General features: G+C 47.5%; 1 protein-coding gene across 4 annotated transcripts in view; it reads left to right on the top strand.

Annotated features, from left to right (window-relative positions):
* The window catches only part of LOC115122076 (neprilysin-like), a 126,865-nt gene that overhangs the window by 36,457 nt on the left and 72,985 nt on the right, over nucleotides 1-17,423 (top strand). For all 4 annotated transcript variants that reach the window (XM_065000578.1, XM_065000577.1, XM_065000576.1 and 1 more), the window contains exons 3-4: nucleotides 4,273-4,308; nucleotides 4,437-4,598. In XM_065000578.1, the coding sequence (XP_064856650.1) occupies nucleotides 4,273-4,308; nucleotides 4,437-4,598 (198 nt within the window). The remainder of the gene's footprint in view (nucleotides 1-4,272; nucleotides 4,309-4,436; nucleotides 4,599-17,423) is intronic.

Here is a 17,423-nt window from a genome sequence, read left to right as displayed (position 1 = left end):
TCTCAGTAGAGTGATCCAGGTCTCAGTAGAGTGATCCAGGTCTCAGTATAGTGATCCAGGTCTCAGTAGAGTGATCCAGGTCTCAGTATAATGATATGGGTCTCAGTATAGTGATCCAGGTCTCAGTATAATGAAATGGGTCTCAGTATAGTGATACGGGTCTCAGTATAGTGATACGGGTCTCAGTATAGTGATCCAGGTCTCAGTAGAGTGATCCAGGTCTCAGTATAGTGATACGGGTCTCAGTATAGTGATCCAGGTCTCAGTATAGTGATACGGGTCCCAGTATAGTGATACGGGTCTCAGTATAGTGATACGGGTCTCAGTATAGTGATACGGGTCTCAGTATAGTGATCCAGGTCTCAGTATAGTGATACGGGTCTCAGTAGAGTGATACAGGTCTCAGTACAGTGATACGGGTCTCAGTAGAGTGATACGGGTCTCAGTATAGTGATACGGGTCTCAGTATAGTGATACGGGTCTCAGTACAGGTCTCAGTGATGATACGGGTCTCAGTAGAGTGATACGGGTCTCAGTATAGTGATACGGTCTCAGTATAGTGATACGGGTCTCAGTAGAGTGATACGGGTCTCAGTACAGTGATACGGGTCTCAGTATATTGATACGGGTCTCAGTAGAGTGATACAGGTCTCAGTATATTGATACGGGTCTCAGTATAGTGATCCAGGTCTCAGTAGAGTGATACAGGTCTCAGTACAGTGATACGGGTCTCAGTATAGTGATACGGGTCTCAGTATAGTGATACGGGTCTCAGTATATTGATACGGGTCTCAGTATAGTGATCCAGGTCTCAGTATAGTGATACAGGTCTCAGTATAGTGATACGGGTCTCAGTATAGTGATCCAGGTCTCAGTATAGTGATCCAGGTCTCAGTAGAGTGATACGGGTCTCAGTATAGTGATACGGGTCTCAGTATAGTGATCCAGGTCTCAGTAGAGTGATACGGGTCTCAGTATAGTGATACGGGTCTCAGTATAGTGATCCAGGTCTCAGTATCTCAGTATAGTGATCGGGTCTCAGTGATAGTGATACGGGTCTCAGTATAGTGATCCAGGTCTCAGTGATACGGTCTCAGTACAGTGATACGGGTCTCAGTATAGTGATACGGGTCTCAGTAGTGTGATACAGGTCTCAGTATAGTGATCCAGGTCTCAGTATAGTGATACGGGTCTCAGTATAGTGATACGGGTCTCAGTAGAGTGATACAGGTCTCAGTATATTGATACGGGTCTCAGTATAGTGATCCAGGTCTCAGTAGAGTGATACAGGTCTCAGTAGAGTGATACGGGTCTCAGTATAGTGATCCAGGTCTCAGTAGAGTGATACAGGTCTCAGTATATTGATACAGGTCTCAGTATAGTGATCCAGGTCTCAGTAGAGTGATACAGGTCTCAGTATATTGATACGGGTCTCAGTATAGTGATACAGGTCTCAGTAGAGTGATACAGGTCTCAGTAGAGTGATACGGGTCTCAGTATATTGATACGGGTCTCAGTATAGTGATACAGGTCTCAGTATAGTGATCCAGGTCTCAGTAGAGTGATACAGGTCTCAGTATATTGATACAGGTCTCAGTATAGTGATCCAGGTCTCAGTAGAGTGATACAGGTCTCAGTATATTGATACGGGTCTCAGTATAGTGATACAGGTCTCAGTAGAGTGATACAGGTCTCAGTAGAGTGATACGGGTCTCAGTAGAGTGATACAGGTCTCAGTAGAGTGATACGGGTCTCAGTAGAGTGATACAGGTCTCAGTAGAGTGATACGGGTCTCAGTAGAGTGATACAGGTCTCAGTAGAGTGATCCAGGTCTCAGTATAGTGATACGGGTCTCAGTATAGTGATACGGGTCTCAGTAGAGTGATACAGGTCTCAGTATAGTGATCCAGGTCTCAGTATAGTGATACGGGTCTCAGTATAGTGATCCAGGTCTCAGTATAGTGATACGGGTCTCAGTAGAGTGATACAGGTCTCAGTACAGTGATACGGGTCTCAGTAGAGTGATACGGGTCTCAGTATAGTGATACGGGTCTCAGTATAGCGATACGGGTCTCAGTACAGTGATACGGGTCTCAGTAGAGTGATACGGGTCTCAGTATAGTGATACGGGTCTCAGTATAGTGATACGGGTCTCAGTAGAGTGATACGGGTCTCAGTACAGTGATACGGGTCTCAGTATATTGATACGGGTCTCAGTAGAGTGATACAGGTCTCAGTATATTGATACGGGTCTCAGTATAGTGATCCAGGTCTCAGTAGAGTGATACAGGTCTCAGTACAGTGATACGGGTCTCAGTATATTGATACGGGTCTCAGTATAGTGATACGGGTCTCAGTATATTGATACGGGTCTCAGTATAGTGATCCAGGTCTCAGTAGAGTGATACGGGTCTCAGTATAGTGATACGGGTCTCAGTATAGTGATCCAGGTCTCAGTATAGTGATCCAGGTCTCAGTAGAGTGATACGGGTCTCAGTATAGTGATACGGGTCTCAGTATAGTGATCCAGGTCTCAGTAGAGTGATACGGGTCTCAGTATAGTGATACGGGTCTCAGTATAGTGATCCAGGTCTCAGTATAGTGATACGGGTCTCAGTATAGTGATACGGGTCTCAGTAGAGTGATACGGGTCTCAGTACAGTGATACGGGTCTCAGTATATTGATACGGGTCTCAGTAGAGTGATACAGGTCTCAGTATATTGATACGGGTCTCAGTATAGTGATCCAGGTCTCAGTATATTGATACGGGTCTCAGTATAGTGATCCAGGTCTCAGTAGAGTGATCCAGGTCTCAGTATAGTGATACGGGTCTCAGTATAGTGATACGGGTCTCAGTAGAGTGATACAGGTCTCAGTATAGTGATCCAGGTCTCAGTATAGTGATACGGGTCTCAGTATAGTGATACGGGTCTCAGTAGAGTGATACAGGTCTCAGTATATTGATACGGGTCTCAGTATAGTGATCCAGGTCTCAGTAGAGTGATACAGGTCTCAGTAGAGTGATACGGGTCTCAGTATAGTGATCCAGGTCTCAGTAGAGTGATACAGGTCTCAGTATATTGATACAGGTCTCAGTATAGTGATCCAGGTCTCAGTAGAGTGATACTGGTCTCAGTATATTGATACGGGTCTCAGTATAGTGATACAGGTCTCAGTAGAGTGATACAGGTCTCAGTAGAGTGATACGGGTCTCAGTATATTGATACGGGTCTCAGTATAGTGATACAGGTCTCAGTATAGTGATCCAGGTCTCAGTAGAGTGATACAGGTCTCAGTATATTGATACAGGTCTCAGTATAGTGATCCAGGTCTCAGTAGAGTGATACAGGTCTCAGTATATTGATACGGGTCTCAGTATAGTGATACAGGTCTCAGTAGAGTGATACAGGTCTCAGTAGAGTGATACGGGTCTCAGTAGAGTGATACAGGTCTCAGTAGAGTGATACGGGTCTCAGTAGAGTGATACAGGTCTCAGTAGAGTGATACGGGTCTCAGTAGAGTGATACAGGTCTCAGTAGAGTGATACAGGTCTCAGTATAGTGATACAGGTCTCAGTATAGTGATCCAGGTCTCAGTATAGTGATCCAGGTCTCAGTATAGTGATACAGGTCTCAGTATATTGATACGGGTCTCAGTATAGTGATACAGGTCTCAGTATAGTGATCCAGGTCTCAGTAGAGTGATACAGGTCTCAGTAGAGTGATACAGGTCTCAGTAGAGTGATACAGGTCTCAGTATAGTGATACAGGTCTCAGTATAGTGATCCAGGTCTCAGTATATTGATACGGGTCTCAGTATAGTGATCCAGGTCTCAGTATAGTGATCCAGGTCTCAGTAGAGTGATACAGGTCTCAGTAGAGTGATCCAGGTCTCAGTATAGTGATCCGGGTCTCAGTATAGTGATCCAGGTCTCAGTATAGTGATCCAGGTCTCAGTATAGTGATCCAGGTCTCAGTATAGTGATCCAGGTCTCAGTATAGTGATAGGAGGTCTTTAGATGTTGTACATTGAAATTGAGTCATTCCGAACTTCATCTGTAACGTTAAATTCCATTTTGTGCGATTTGAGCTGTTTTCCCTATCCAGCTGTTCTCTGTGTAGCCTGCTGCTAGACCGGGCAACAAAGAATCTGGAACCTTCTACAACATGCCTATTACATTGAAAAAATAGTTTGTAAAAAAATATAAAGTTATTCTTTAAGTTGGTATTGATGAATAACCCGTCTGATTCATGTTGTTTTCTCCTTTTTAGATGGTGTCTGCACCACGGCGGACTGCACTCAGTCAGGTAAATACACACACACACACACACACACACACACACACACACACACACACACACACACACACACACACACACACACACACACGCACGCACACAGAGGTAGAATATGAGCTGTGTTTGTCTGTGTGCAGCGTCTCGTCTGTTAGAGAACATGGATGCCAATGTGGACCCGTGTGACAACTTCTACCAGTACGCCTGTGGAGGCTGGTTGAAGAAGAACGTCATCCCAGAGACTAGCTCCCGATACAGCACCTTCGACATCCTACGAGACGAACTGGAGGTGGTCCTCAAAGGTTAGACACACACACACACACACACACACACACACACACACACACACACACACACACACACACAGACACGGGTAGTAAGCAGAATTTGTGTGTCCTGGTTAGAGATGTTTTGTGGCATAGTTTGGATCCAGTAGGTTTGCCAGGGTGTTGGAAGTGAGGGCTAGGTTTGGATCTGTTGTCCAGGGAGATGGGAGTGAGAGGGGGCTAGGTTTGGATCTGTTGTCCAGGGAGGTTGGAGTGAGGGCTAGGTTTGGATCTGTTGTCCAGGGAGGTGGGAGTGAGGGCTAGGGTTGGATCTGTTGTCCAGGGAGATGGGAGTGAGGGCTAGGTTTGGATCTGTTGTCCAGGGAGATGGGAGTGAGGGCTAGGTTTGGATCTGTTGTCCAGGGAGGTGGGAGTGAGGGCTAGGGTTTGGATCTGTTGTCCAGGGAGGTGGGAGTGAGGGCTAGGTTTGGATCTGTTGTCCAGGGAGGTGGGAGTGAGGGCTAGGTTTGGATCTGTTGTCCAGGGAGGTGGGAGTGAGGGCTAGGTTTGGATCTGTTGTCCAGGGAGGTGGGAGTGAGGGCTAGGTTTGGCTCTGTTGTCCAGGGAGGTGGGAGTGAGGGCTAGGTTTGGATCTGTTGTCCAGGGAGATGGGAGTGAGGGCTAGGTTTGGATCTGTTGTCCAGGGAGGTGGGAGTGAGGGCTAGGTTTGGATCTGTTGTCCAGGGAGGTGGGAGTGAGGGCTAGGTTTGGATCTGTTGTCCAGGGAGTTGGGAGTGAGGGCTAGGTTTGAATCTGTTGTCCAGGGAGGTGGAAGTGAGGGCTAGGTTTGGATCTGTTGTCCAGGGAGGTGGGAGTGAGGGCTAGGTTTGGATCTGTTGTCCAGGGAGGTGGGAGTGAGGGCTAGGTTTGGATCTGTTGTCCAGGGAGGTGGGGCTAGGTTTGAGGGGGAGGTGGGAGTGAGGTTTTGGATCTGTTGTCCAGGGAGGTGGGAGTGAGGGCTAGGTTTGGATCTGTTGTCCAGGGAGGTGGGAGTGAGGGCTAGGTTTGGATCTGTGGTCCAGGGAGATGGGAGTGAGGGCTAGGTTTGGATCTGTTGTCCAGGGAGGTGAGAGTGATAGGGGGCTAGGTTTTGGATCTGTTGTCCAGGGAGGTGGGAGTGAGGGCTAGGTTTTGGATCTGTTGGATCTGTTGTCCAGGGAGGTGGGAGTGAGGGCTATGTTTGGATCTGTTGTCCAGGGAGGTGGGAGTGAGGGCTAGGTTTGGATCTGTTGTCCAGGGAGATGGGAGTGAGGGCTAGGTTTGGATCTGTTGTCCAGGGAGATGGGAGTGAGGGCTAGGTTTGGCTCTGTTGTCCAGGGAGATGGGAGTGAGAGGGGGCTAGGTTTTGGATCTGTTGTCCAGGGAAGTGAGAGTGAGGGCTAGGTTTGGATCTGTTGTCCAGGGAGGTGGGAGTGAGGGCTAGGTTTGGATCTGTTGTCCAGGGAGGTGGGAGTGAGGGCTAGGTTTGGATCTGTTGTCCAGGGAGGTGGGAGTGAGGGCTAGGTTTTGGATCTGTTGTCCAGGGAGGTGGGAGTGAGGGCTAGGTTTTGGATCTGTTGTCCAGGGAGGTGGGAGTGAGGGCTAGGTTTTGGATCTGTTGTCCAGGGAGGTGGGAGTGAGGGCTAGGTATTGGATCTGTTGTCCAGGGAGGTGGGAGTGAGGGCTAGGTTTGGTGTGGTTGGAGGATATACTGGAGTTTAAGCAGCTTATCTTTCAGGAAAAGACAGACTCTTGGAATAGGTACTGTTGCTAATGTGGGCATCTATCTACAGCGTTTTACCGTGATTGCGGTCTCCGCCAACGCAGGAACATTTCCTTTAAAAGGTGCATAGAGGACAAGCACGATCTGATTAGAATAGTTGGATGCCGGGGCGGCAGTGTAGCCTAGTGGTTAGAGCTTTGGACTAGTAACCGAAAGGTTGCAAGTTCAAATCCCCGAGCTGACAAGGTACAAATTTGTCGTTCTGCCCCTGAACAGGCAGTTAACCCACTGTTCCTAGGCCGTCATTGAAAATAAGAATTTGTTCTTAACTGACTTGCCTAGTAAAATTAAAAATAAATAAATAAATCTGCTAAGGAGATGAGTCTGAAGGGAATGTGGGTCTGGCCATCTGACTAGCTGTCTCCTTGCTGTCCCCAGTCCACCTGGACATGCTGCTGCTCCAGGTTCAACTGTTCTGCCTGCGTCTATGGAACCCTGACCTGTTCACCGGACGTGCTACCTTGTCCCAGACCTGCTGTTTTCAACTCTCTAGAGACAGCAGGTGCGGTAGAGATACTCTGAATGATCGGCTATGAAAAGCCAACTGACATTTACTCCTGAGGTGCTGACCTGTTGCACCCTCTACAACCACTGTGATTATTATTATTTTACCCTGCCGGTCATTTATGAACATTTGAACATCTTGGCCATGTTCTGTTATAATCTCCACCCGGCAAAGCCAGAAGAGGACTGGCCACCCCTCATAGCCTGGTTTTTTCCTAGCCACCGTGCTTCTACACCTGCATTGCTTGCTGTTTGGGGTTTTAGGCTGAGTTTCTGCACAGCACTTTGTGACATCAGCTGATGTAAGAAGGGCTATATAAATACATTTGATTGATTGATTGACTAGGAATGAGCATCTTGTTAGCTCCATCTTGACAGTGGATTTACAGGAAGGGTCCCCCTTAGACCTGGGAGGTGGGGGCTGTGAGGTCTCTGTGTGTGTGTGTGTGTGTGTGTGTGTGTGTGTGTGTGTGTGTGTGTGTGTGTGTGTGTGTGTGTGTGTGTGTGTGTGTGTGTGTGTGTGTGTGTGTGTGTGTGTGCGTGTGTGCGTGCGTGTGTGCGTGCGTGTGTGTATGCAGATTTTTGAGAAGGCTAGAGGAATCCTGAGCAGGTTGACCAAGTGGAAGGGCAGAGGGGGTTGTCTGACATTTATGGTCTGTTAATAAGGATCGTACCCTTTTTTAAAACATTTTCGCCTAAAATGACATACCCATATCTAACTACCTGTAACTCAGGACCTGAAGAAAGGATATGCATATTATTGATACCATTTGAAAGGAAACACATTGAAGTTTCTGGAAATGTGAAATTTATTTATGAGAATATAACACATTAGATCTGGTAAGAGATAATACAAAGATTAAAACATGCTTTTAAAAATATTTTTCTATCATCTTTGAAATGCAAGAGAAATGTCATACTTTCAGATAGGAGTCTAGGTGTAATTTAGATTTTGGCCACCAGATGGTAGCAGTTTGTGTGTAAAGTTTCAGACTGATCCAGTGAAGAATTACATTACTGCACAATATTTTGTGTCAAGTCTACCAGGAGTTTGCCCAAATGTGCTGAATTGGTCAGTTGATACATTTTCAACTATAGAGAACATACAAAAATGCTATGGTAATACATTTTTTTAGTTTACACTCACCCAGAAATGTCATACATGATGGATCATTAGCTTATACACTAACCTTCAGATATCTAGATGGTCGGACATGGTGGGTGTGGAGCCAGATACAACATTGGGGTCAAACTTTAGTCCCCAATTCCTACATTTTAACATAGAAATAGATTTTATCAAACAAAACTATGCAACATTTGATCTCTGGGACCCTCAGGATGACAAATCAGAGTAAGATTACTGAATGTAAGTAAATTATTTACCTTCAAAGGTGAATGTATCAAACCAGATGCCGTGATTAAAGTTGTTTTTATCGTGCCATCAAACCAGAGCCTGGTATTGTTTCACTGTAATAGCTACTGCTAATTGGACCCTACAGTTAGATTAAAAATAATTTAAGATTTCTGCCCATTTAAGACATGTCTATGTCCCGGAAAGTTGGCTGCTGTTCACAACGTCATTCTTGTCACATTAGCGCAACTTAGCAACAACCGTTCCGGTTTACAAACACCCATCCCATAGAGGTTAAAGGGACCCTACAGTGTAGAATATTTACCATCTGTAAAAGAGACCCTACAGTGTAGAACATGTACCATCTGTTAAAGAGACCCCATCTGTCAAAGAGACCCTACAGTGTAGAACATGTACCATCTGTTAAAGAGACCCCATCTGTTAAAGAGACCCTACAGTGTAGAACATGTACCATCTGTTAAAGAGACCCTACAGTGTAGAACATGTACCATCTGTTAAAGAGACCCTATCTGTCAAAGAAACCCTACAGTGTAGAATATTTACCATCTGTCAAAGAGACCCTACAGTGTAGAACATTTACCATCTGTTAAAGAGACCCTACAGTGTAGAACATGTACCATCTGTTAAAGAGACCCTACAGTGTAGAACATGTACCATCTGTTAAAGAGACCCTACAGTGTAGAATATTTACCATCTGTTAAAGAGACCCTACAGTGCAAGTGATGAAAATCCTAGATATTCTTCATCCAAGATGAGTCTGAATAATGGTAGACAGATGTATATGGATGGAAATATGAAAGACTCTCTCAGTCCTCTATTTTAGCTTCTTTTACAGTCGACCTCTCCCTCACTTTCTCTCCCTCTCCCACTTTCTATCCCCTCAATCACTCTCTGGATCACCCCTTTATCTTTCATTCTGTCTCTCCACCTCTTCTCCTCCACCTCTTCTCCTCCTCTGTCCTCTGTTATAGTCTCTTCTCCTCCTCTCTCCTCTGTTATAGTCTCTTCTCCTCCACCTCTTCTCCTCCTCTCTCCTCTGTTATAGTCTCTTCTCCTCCACCTCTTCTCCTCCCCTGTCCTCTGTTATAGTCTCTTCTCCTCCACCTCTCCTCCTCTCTCCTCTGTTAGAGTCTCTTCTCCTCCACCTCTTCTCCTCCTCTCTCCTCTGTTATAGTCTCTTCTCCTCCTCGCTCATCTGTTATAGTCTCTTCTCCTCCACCTCTTCTCCTCCTCTCTCCTCTGTTATAGTCTCTTCTCCTCCACCTCTTCTCCTCCCCTGTCCTCTGTTATAGTCTCTTCTCCTCCACCTCTCCTCCTCCTCTCTCTCTCTGTTATAGTCTCTTCTCCTCCACCTCTTCTTCCTCCTCTCTCCTCTGTTATAGTCTCTTCTCCTCCTCGCTCATCTGTTATAGTCTCTTCTCCTCCACCTCTTCTCCTCCTCTCTCCTCTGTTATAGTCTCTTCTCCTCCACCTCTTCTCCTCCTCTCTTCTCTGTTATAGTCTCTTCTCCTCCACCTCTTCTCCTCCTCTCTCCTCTGTTATAGTCTCTTCTCCTCCACCTCTTCTCCTCCTCTCTCATCTGTTATATTCTCTTCTCCTCCACCTCTTCTCCTCCCATCTCCTCTGTTATAGTCTCTTCTCCTCCACCTCTTCTCCTCCACCTCTTCTCCTCCACCTCCTCTCTGTTATAGTCTCTTCTCCTCCACCTCTTCTCCTCCTCTCTCCTCTGTTATAGTCTCTTCTCCTCCTCCTCTTCTCCTCCACCTCTTCTCATTCTCTCTCCTCTGTTATAGTCTCTTCTCCTCCACCTCTTCTCTGTTATAGTCTCTTCTCCTCCTCTCTTGTCTGTTATAGTCTCTTCTCCTCCACCTCTTCTCCTCCTCTCTCCTCTGTTATAGTCTCTTCTCCTCCACCTCTTCTCCTCCTCTCTCCTCTGTTATAGTCTCTTCTCCTCCACCTCTTCTCCTCCACCTCTTCTCCTCCTCTCTCCTCTGTTATAGTCTCTTCTCCTCCACCTCTTCTCCTCCTCTCTCCTCTGTTATAGTCTCTTCTCCTCCACCTCTTCTCCTCCTCTCTCCTCTGTTATAGTCTCTTCTCCTCCTCCTCTTCTCCTCCACCTCTTCTCCTCCTCTCTCCTCTGTTATAGTCTCTTCTCCTCCTCCTCTTCTCCTCCTCCTCTTCTCCTCCACCTCTTCTCCTCCTCTCTCCTCTGTTATAGTCTCTTCTCCTCCTCCTCTTCTCCTCCTCCTCTTCTCCTCCACCTCTTCTCCTCCTCTCTCCTCTGTTATATTCTCTTATCCTCCACCTCTTCTCCTCCTCTGTCCTCTGTTATAGTCTCTTCTCCTCCTCTGTCCTCTGTTATAGTCTCTTCTCCTCCTCCTCTTCTCCTCCTCTCTCCTATGTTATATTCTCTTATCCTCCACCTCTTATCCTCCTCTCTCCTCTCTTATAGTCTCTTCTCCTCCACCTCTTCTCCTCCTCTCTCCTCTGTTATAGTCTCTTCTCCTCCTCCTCTTCTCCTCCTCTCTCCTATGTTATATTCTCTTATCCTCCACCTCTTATCCTCCTCTCTCCTCTCTTATAGTCTCTTCTCCTCCACCTCTTCTCCTCCTCTCTCCTCTGTTATAGTCTCTTCTCCTCCACCTCTTCTCCTCCTCTGTCCTCTGTTATATTCTCTTCTCCTCCACCTCTTCTCCTCCACCCTCCTCCTCTCTCCTCTGTTATAGTCTCTTCTCCTCCTCTGTCCTCTGTTATAGTCTCTTCTCCTCCAACCTCTTCTCCTCCTCTCTCCTCTGTTATTGTCTCTTCTCCTCCACCTCTTCTCCTCCACCTCTTCTCCTCCCATCTCCTATGTTATAGTCTCTTCTCCTCCACCTCTTCTCCTCCCATCTCCTATGTTATAGTCTCTTCTCCTCCACCTCTTCTCCTCCCATCTCCTATGTTATAGTCTCTTCTCCTCCACCTCTTCTCCTCCACCTCTTCTCCTCCTCTCTCCTCTGTTATAGTCTCTTCTCCTCCACCTCTTCTCCTCCACCTCTTCTCCTCCTCTCTCATCTGTTATAGTCTCTTCTCCTCCACCTCTTCTCCTCCTCTCTCCTCTGTTATAGTCTCTTCTCCTCCACCTCTTCTCCTCCTCTCTCCTCTGTTATAGTCTCTTCTCCTCCTCTCTCCTCTGTTATAGTCTCTTCTCCTCCTCTCTCCTCTGTTATAGTCTCTTCTCCTCCACCTCTTCTCCTCCTCTCTCCTCTGTTATAGTCTCTTCTCCTCCACCTCTTCTCCTCCACCTCTTCTCCTCCTCTCTCATCTGTTATAGTCTCTTCTCCTCCACCTCTTCTCCTCCTCTCTCCTCTCTTATAGTCTCTTCTCCTCCACCTCTTCTCCTCCTCTCTCGTCTGTTATAGTCTCTTCTCCTCCACCTCTTCTCCTCCTCTCTCCTCTGTTATAGTCTCTTCTCCTCCTCCTCTTCTCCTCCACCTCTTCTCCTCCTCTCTCCTCTGTTATATTCTCTTATCCTCCACCTCTTCTCCTCCTCTGTCCTCTGTTATAGTCTCTTCTCCTCCTCTCTCCTCTGTTATAGTCTCTTCTCCTCCACCTCTTCTCCTCCTCTGTCCTCTGTTATAGTCTCTTCTCCTCCACCTCTCCTCTTCCTCTCTCCTCTGTTATAGTCTCTTCTCCTCCACCTCTTCTCCTCCCCTGTCCTCTGTTATAGTCTCTTCTCCTCCTCTGTCCTCTGTTATAGTCTCTTCTCCTCCTCCACCTCTTCTCCTCCTCTCTCCTCTGTTATAGTCTCTTCTCCTCCACCTCTTCTCCTCCTCTCTCCTCTGTTATAGTCTCTTCTCCTCCACCTCTTCTCCTCCTCTCTCCTCTGTTATAGTCTCTTCTCCTCCACCTCTTCTCCTCCTCTCTCCTCTGTTATAGTCTCTTCTCCTCCACCTCTTCTCCTCCTCTCTCCTCTGTTATAGTCTCTTCTCCTCCACCTCTTCTCCTCCTCTCTCCTCTGTTATAGTCTCTTCTCCTCCACCTCTTCTCCTCCTCTCTCCTCTGTTATATTATCTTATCCTCCACCTCTTCTCCTCCTCTCTCATCTGTTATATTCTCTTCTCCTCCACCTCTTCTCCTCCTCTCTCCTCTGCTATATTCTCTTCTCCTCCACCTCTTCTCCTCCTCTCTCCTCTGTTATAGTCTCTTCTCCTCCACCTCTTCTCCTCCACCTCTTCTCCTCCTCTCTCATCTGTTATAGTCTCTTCTCCTCCACCTCTTCTCCTCCTCTCTCCTCTGTTATAGTCTCTTCTCCTCCACCTCTTCTCCTCCTCTCTCCTCTGTTATAGTCTCTTCTCCTCCTCTCTCCTCTGTTATATTCTCTTCTCCTCCACCTCTTCTCCTCCTCTCTCCTCTGTTATAGTCTCTTCTCCTCCACCTCTTCTCCTCCACCTCTTCTCCTCCTCTCTCATCTGTTATAGTCTATTCTCCTCCACCTCTTCTCCTCCTCTCTCCTCTGTTATAGTCTCTTCTCCTCCACCTCTCCTCCTCTCTCCTCTGTTATAGTCTCTTCTCCTCCACCTCTTCTCCTCCTCTCTTGTCTGTTATAGTCTCTTCTCCTCCACCTCTTCTCCTCCTCTCTCCTCTGTTATAGTCTCTTCTCCTCCACCTCTTCTCCTCCTCTCTCGTCTGTTATAGTCTCTTCTCCTCCTCTCTCATCTGTTATATTCTCTTCTCCTCCACCTCTTCTCCTCCTCTCTCCTCTGTTATAGTCTCTTCTCCTCCACCTCTCCTCCTCTCTCCTCTGTTATAGTCTCTTCTCCTCCACCTCTTCTCCTCCTCTCTTGTCTGTTATAGTCTCTTCTCCTCCACCTCTTCTCCTCCTCTCTCCTCTGTTATAGTCTCTTCTCCTCCACCTCTTCTCCTCCTCTCTCGTCTGTTATAGTCTCTTCTCCTCCACCTCTTCTCCTCCTCTCTCCTCTGTTATAGTCTCTTCTCCTCCACCTCTTCTCCTCCTCTCTCGTCTGTTATAGTCTTTTCTCCTCCACCTCTTCTCCTCCTCTCTCGTCTGTTATAGTCTCTTCTCCTCCACCTCTTCTCCTCCTCTCTCCTCTGTTATAGTCTCTTCTCCTCCACCTCTTCTCCTCCTCTCTCCTCTGTTATAGTCTCTTCTCCTCCTCCTCTTCTCCTCCACCTCTTCTCCTCCTCTCTCCTCTGTTATATTCTCTTATCCTCCACCTCTTCTCCTCCTCTGTCCTCTGTTATAGTCTCTTCTCCTCCACCTCTTCTCCTCCTCTCTCCTCCACCTCTTCTCCTCCTCTCTCCTCTGTTATAGTCTCTTCTCCTCCTCTCTTCTCTCTTATAGTCTCTTCTCCTCCTCTGTCCTCTGTTATAGTCTCTTCTCCTCCACCTCTTCTCCTCCTCTCTCCTCTGTTATATTCTCTTATCCTCCACCTCTTCTCCTCCTCTGTCCTCTGTTATAGTCTCTTCTCCTCCACCTCTTCTCCTCCTCTCTCCTCCACCTCTTCTCCTCCTCTCTCCTCTGTTATAGTCTCTTCTCCTCCTCTCTCCTCTGTTATAGTCTCTTCTCCTCCTCTGTCCTCTGTTATAGTCTCTTCTCCTCCACCTCCTCTCTGTTATAGTCTCTTCTCCTCCACCTCTTCTCCTCCTCTCTCCTCTGTTATAGTCTCTTCTCCTCCACCTCCTCTCTGTTATAGTCTCTTCTCCTCCACCTCTCCTCCTCTCTCCTCTGTTATATTCTCTTCTCCTCCACTTCTTCTCCTCTTCCTCTCTCCTCCTCCTCTATCTCTTGACATCTCAAGTGTCTGTCGTGAACTTGTTATTGATTTTTAAACCGTACTATAATTATCAGTAGAGTATTCTTGGGGGGGTCCTAATTTGTCTGATTGAATAGGCATGATTGTCCACAGCCGAAGCCTGATTTTAAAAGGTGTCTGAGTGTTTGATTGCTGTATTTCTCCTGTATGTCTCCACTTTCTCTATCAGATGTCGTTATCACTAGAACAATGCTGTCAGGAGAAAAGCCCACCCTGGTAACAGATGGGTAGACAATGTTCCTGCCAATACCAGTCAAGGTTCAGACTGGAGTATCCAGTCAGTCAGGCTCTGTGTTCCTGGAGTATCCAGTCAGTCAGGCTCTGTGTTCCTGGAGTATCCAGTCAGTCAGTCAGGCTCTATATTCCTGGAGTATCTAGTCAGTCAGGCTCTATATTCCTGGAGTATCCAGTCAGTCAGGCTCTGTGTTCCTGGAGAATCCAGTCAGTCAGTCAGGCTCTATATTCCTGGAGTATCCAGTCAGTCAGGCTCTGTGTTCCTGGAGTATCCAGTCAGTCAGTCAGGCTCTATATTCCTGGAGTATCTAGTCAGTCAGGCTCTATATTCCTGGAGTATCCAGTCAGTCAGGCTCTGTGTTCCTGGAGTATCCAGTCAGTCAGGCTCTGTGTTTCTGGAGTATCCAGTCAGTCAGTCAGGCTCTATAAAAGATACCGTTTCTATGCCTCCGTGTGCCATTTGAACGAAGTTGAACGTAGTTTCTGGAGCATAGCTAACTGGCTAACTAGCAATTCATAAAAGTCTACAGGAAAAGCTAACATGCTACGACTTTGGGTTAGTCTAGTGTAGGTCTCATATACCGCAGGGTTACCACTCCTAACACAGAGCATGAGTGTAACCTTTGACCTCAAGTGTCCTGCCTGGTTAAACATGCCAACCCTGGTCAACATATACTTATCTGTTAACAGCAGCCTGCAGGGCGCTGCGTTGGCCACACCTGGACAGTTCACATCAGGTATTAAACAGCAGGGCGTTGGCCACACCTGGACAGTTCACATCAGGTATTAAACAGCAGGCACATTGCAGGCGTGCCACACCTGGATTCAAACCACACCTGGACAGTTCACATCAGGTATTAAACAGCAGGGCGTTGGCCACACCTGGACAGTTCACATCAGGTATTAAACAGCAGGGCGTTGGCCACACCTGGACAGTTCACATCAGGTATTAAACAGCAGGGCGTTGGCCACACCTGGACAGTTCACATCAGGTATTAAACAGCAGGGTGTTGGCCACACCTGGACAGTTCACATCAGGTATTAAACAGCAGGGCGTTGGCCACACCTGGACAGTTCACATCAGGTATTAAACAGCAGGGTGTTGGCCACACCTGGACAGTTCACATCAGGTATTAAACAGCAGGGCGGACAGTTAAACAGTTCACATCAGGTATTAAACAGCAGGGTGTTGGCCACACCTGGACAGTTCACATCAGGTATTAAACAGCAGGGTTCACATCAGTTGGCCACACCTGGACAGTTCACATCAGGTATTAAACAGCAGGGTGTTGGCCATTGGCCACACCTGGACAGTTCACATCAGGTATTAAACAGCAGGGTGTTGGCCACACCTGGACAGTTCACATCAGGTATTAAACAGCAGGGCGTTGGCCAGGGTTCACATCAGGTTGGCCACACCTGGACAGTTCACATCAGGTATTAAACAGCAGGGCGTTGGCCACACCTGGACAGTTCACATCAGGTATTAAACAGCAGGGTGTTGGCCACACCTGGACAGTTCACATCAGGTATTAAACAGCAGGGTGTTGGCCACACCTGGACAGTTCACATCAGGTATTAAACAGCAGGGCGTTGGCCACACCTGGACAGTTCACATCAGGTATTAAACAGCAGGGCGTTGGCCACACCTGGGTTGGCCACATCACATCAGGTGTTAAACAGCAGGGCGTTGGCCACACCTGGACAGTTCACATCAGGTTCACATCAGGTATTAAACAGCAGGGTGTTGGCCACACCTGGACAGTTCACATCAGGTATTAAACAGCAGGGCGTTGGCCACACCTGGACAGTTCACATCAGGTATTAAACAGCAGGGTGTTGGCCACACCTGGACAGTTCACATCAGGTATTAAACAGGGGTGTTGGCCACACCTGGACAGTTCACATCAGGTATTAAACAGCAGGGCGTTGGCCACACCTGGACAGTTCACATCAGGTATTAAACAGCAGGGCGTTGGCCACACCTGGACAGTTCACATCAGGTATTAAACAGCAGGGCGTTGGCCACACCTGGACAGTTCACATCAGGTATTAAACAGCAGGGCGTTGTACACCTGGACAGTTCACATCAGGTATTAAACAGCAGGGCGTTGGCCACACCTGGACAGTTCACATCAGGTATTAAACAGCAGGGCGTTGGCCACACCTGGACAGTTCACATCAGGTATTAAACAGCAGGGCGTTGGCCACACCTGGACAGTTCACATCAGGTATTAAACAGCAGGGCGTTGGCCACACCTGGACAGTTCACATCAGGTATTAAACAGCAGGGCGTTGGCCACACCTGGACAGTTCACATCAGGTATTAAACAGCAGGGCGTTGGCCACACCTGGACAGTTCACATCAGGTATGGACAGTAAACAGCAGGGCGTTGGCCACACCTGGACAGTTCACATCAGGTATTAAACAGCAGGGCGTTGGCCACACCTGGACAGTTCACATCAGGTATTAAACAGCAGGGCGTTGGCCACACCTGGACAGTTCACATCAGGTATTAAACAGCAGGGTGTTGGCCACACCTGGACAGTTCACATCAGGTATTAAACAGCAGGGCGTTGGCCACCCTGGACAGTTCACATCAGGTATTAAACTATTGGAAGTTCACATCAGGTAGGGGCGTTGGCCACACCTGGACAGTTCACATCAGGTATTAAACAGCAGGGCGTTGGCCACACCTGGACAGTTCACATCAGGTATTAAACAGCAGGACAGTTTACATCAGTATTAAACAGGGGCGTTGGCCACACCTGGACAGTTCACATCAGGTATTAAACAGCAGGGCGTTGGCCACACCTGGACAGTTCACATCAGGTATTAAACCGCAGGGCACACCTGGACAGTTCACATCAGGTATTAAACAGCAGGGTGTTGGCCACACCTGGACAGTTCACATCAGGTATTAAAAAGTAGGGTGTTGGCCACACCTGGACAGTTTACATCAGCTATTAAACAGCAGGGCGTTGGCCACACCTGGACAGTTCACATCAGGTATTAAACAGCAGGGCGTTGGCCACACCTGGACAGTTCACATCAGGTATTAAACAGCAGGGCGTTGGCCACACCTGGACAGTTCACATCAGGTATTAAACAG

Source organism: Oncorhynchus nerka, linkage group LG14 (genome assembly GCF_034236695.1).
Source record: "Oncorhynchus nerka isolate Pitt River linkage group LG14, Oner_Uvic_2.0, whole genome shotgun sequence".
NCBI lineage: Eukaryota > Metazoa > Chordata > Actinopteri > Salmoniformes > Salmonidae > Oncorhynchus > Oncorhynchus nerka.
Note: the sequence above shows the minus strand (reverse complement) of the source record. Positions and strands in the feature narration are given on the sequence as shown.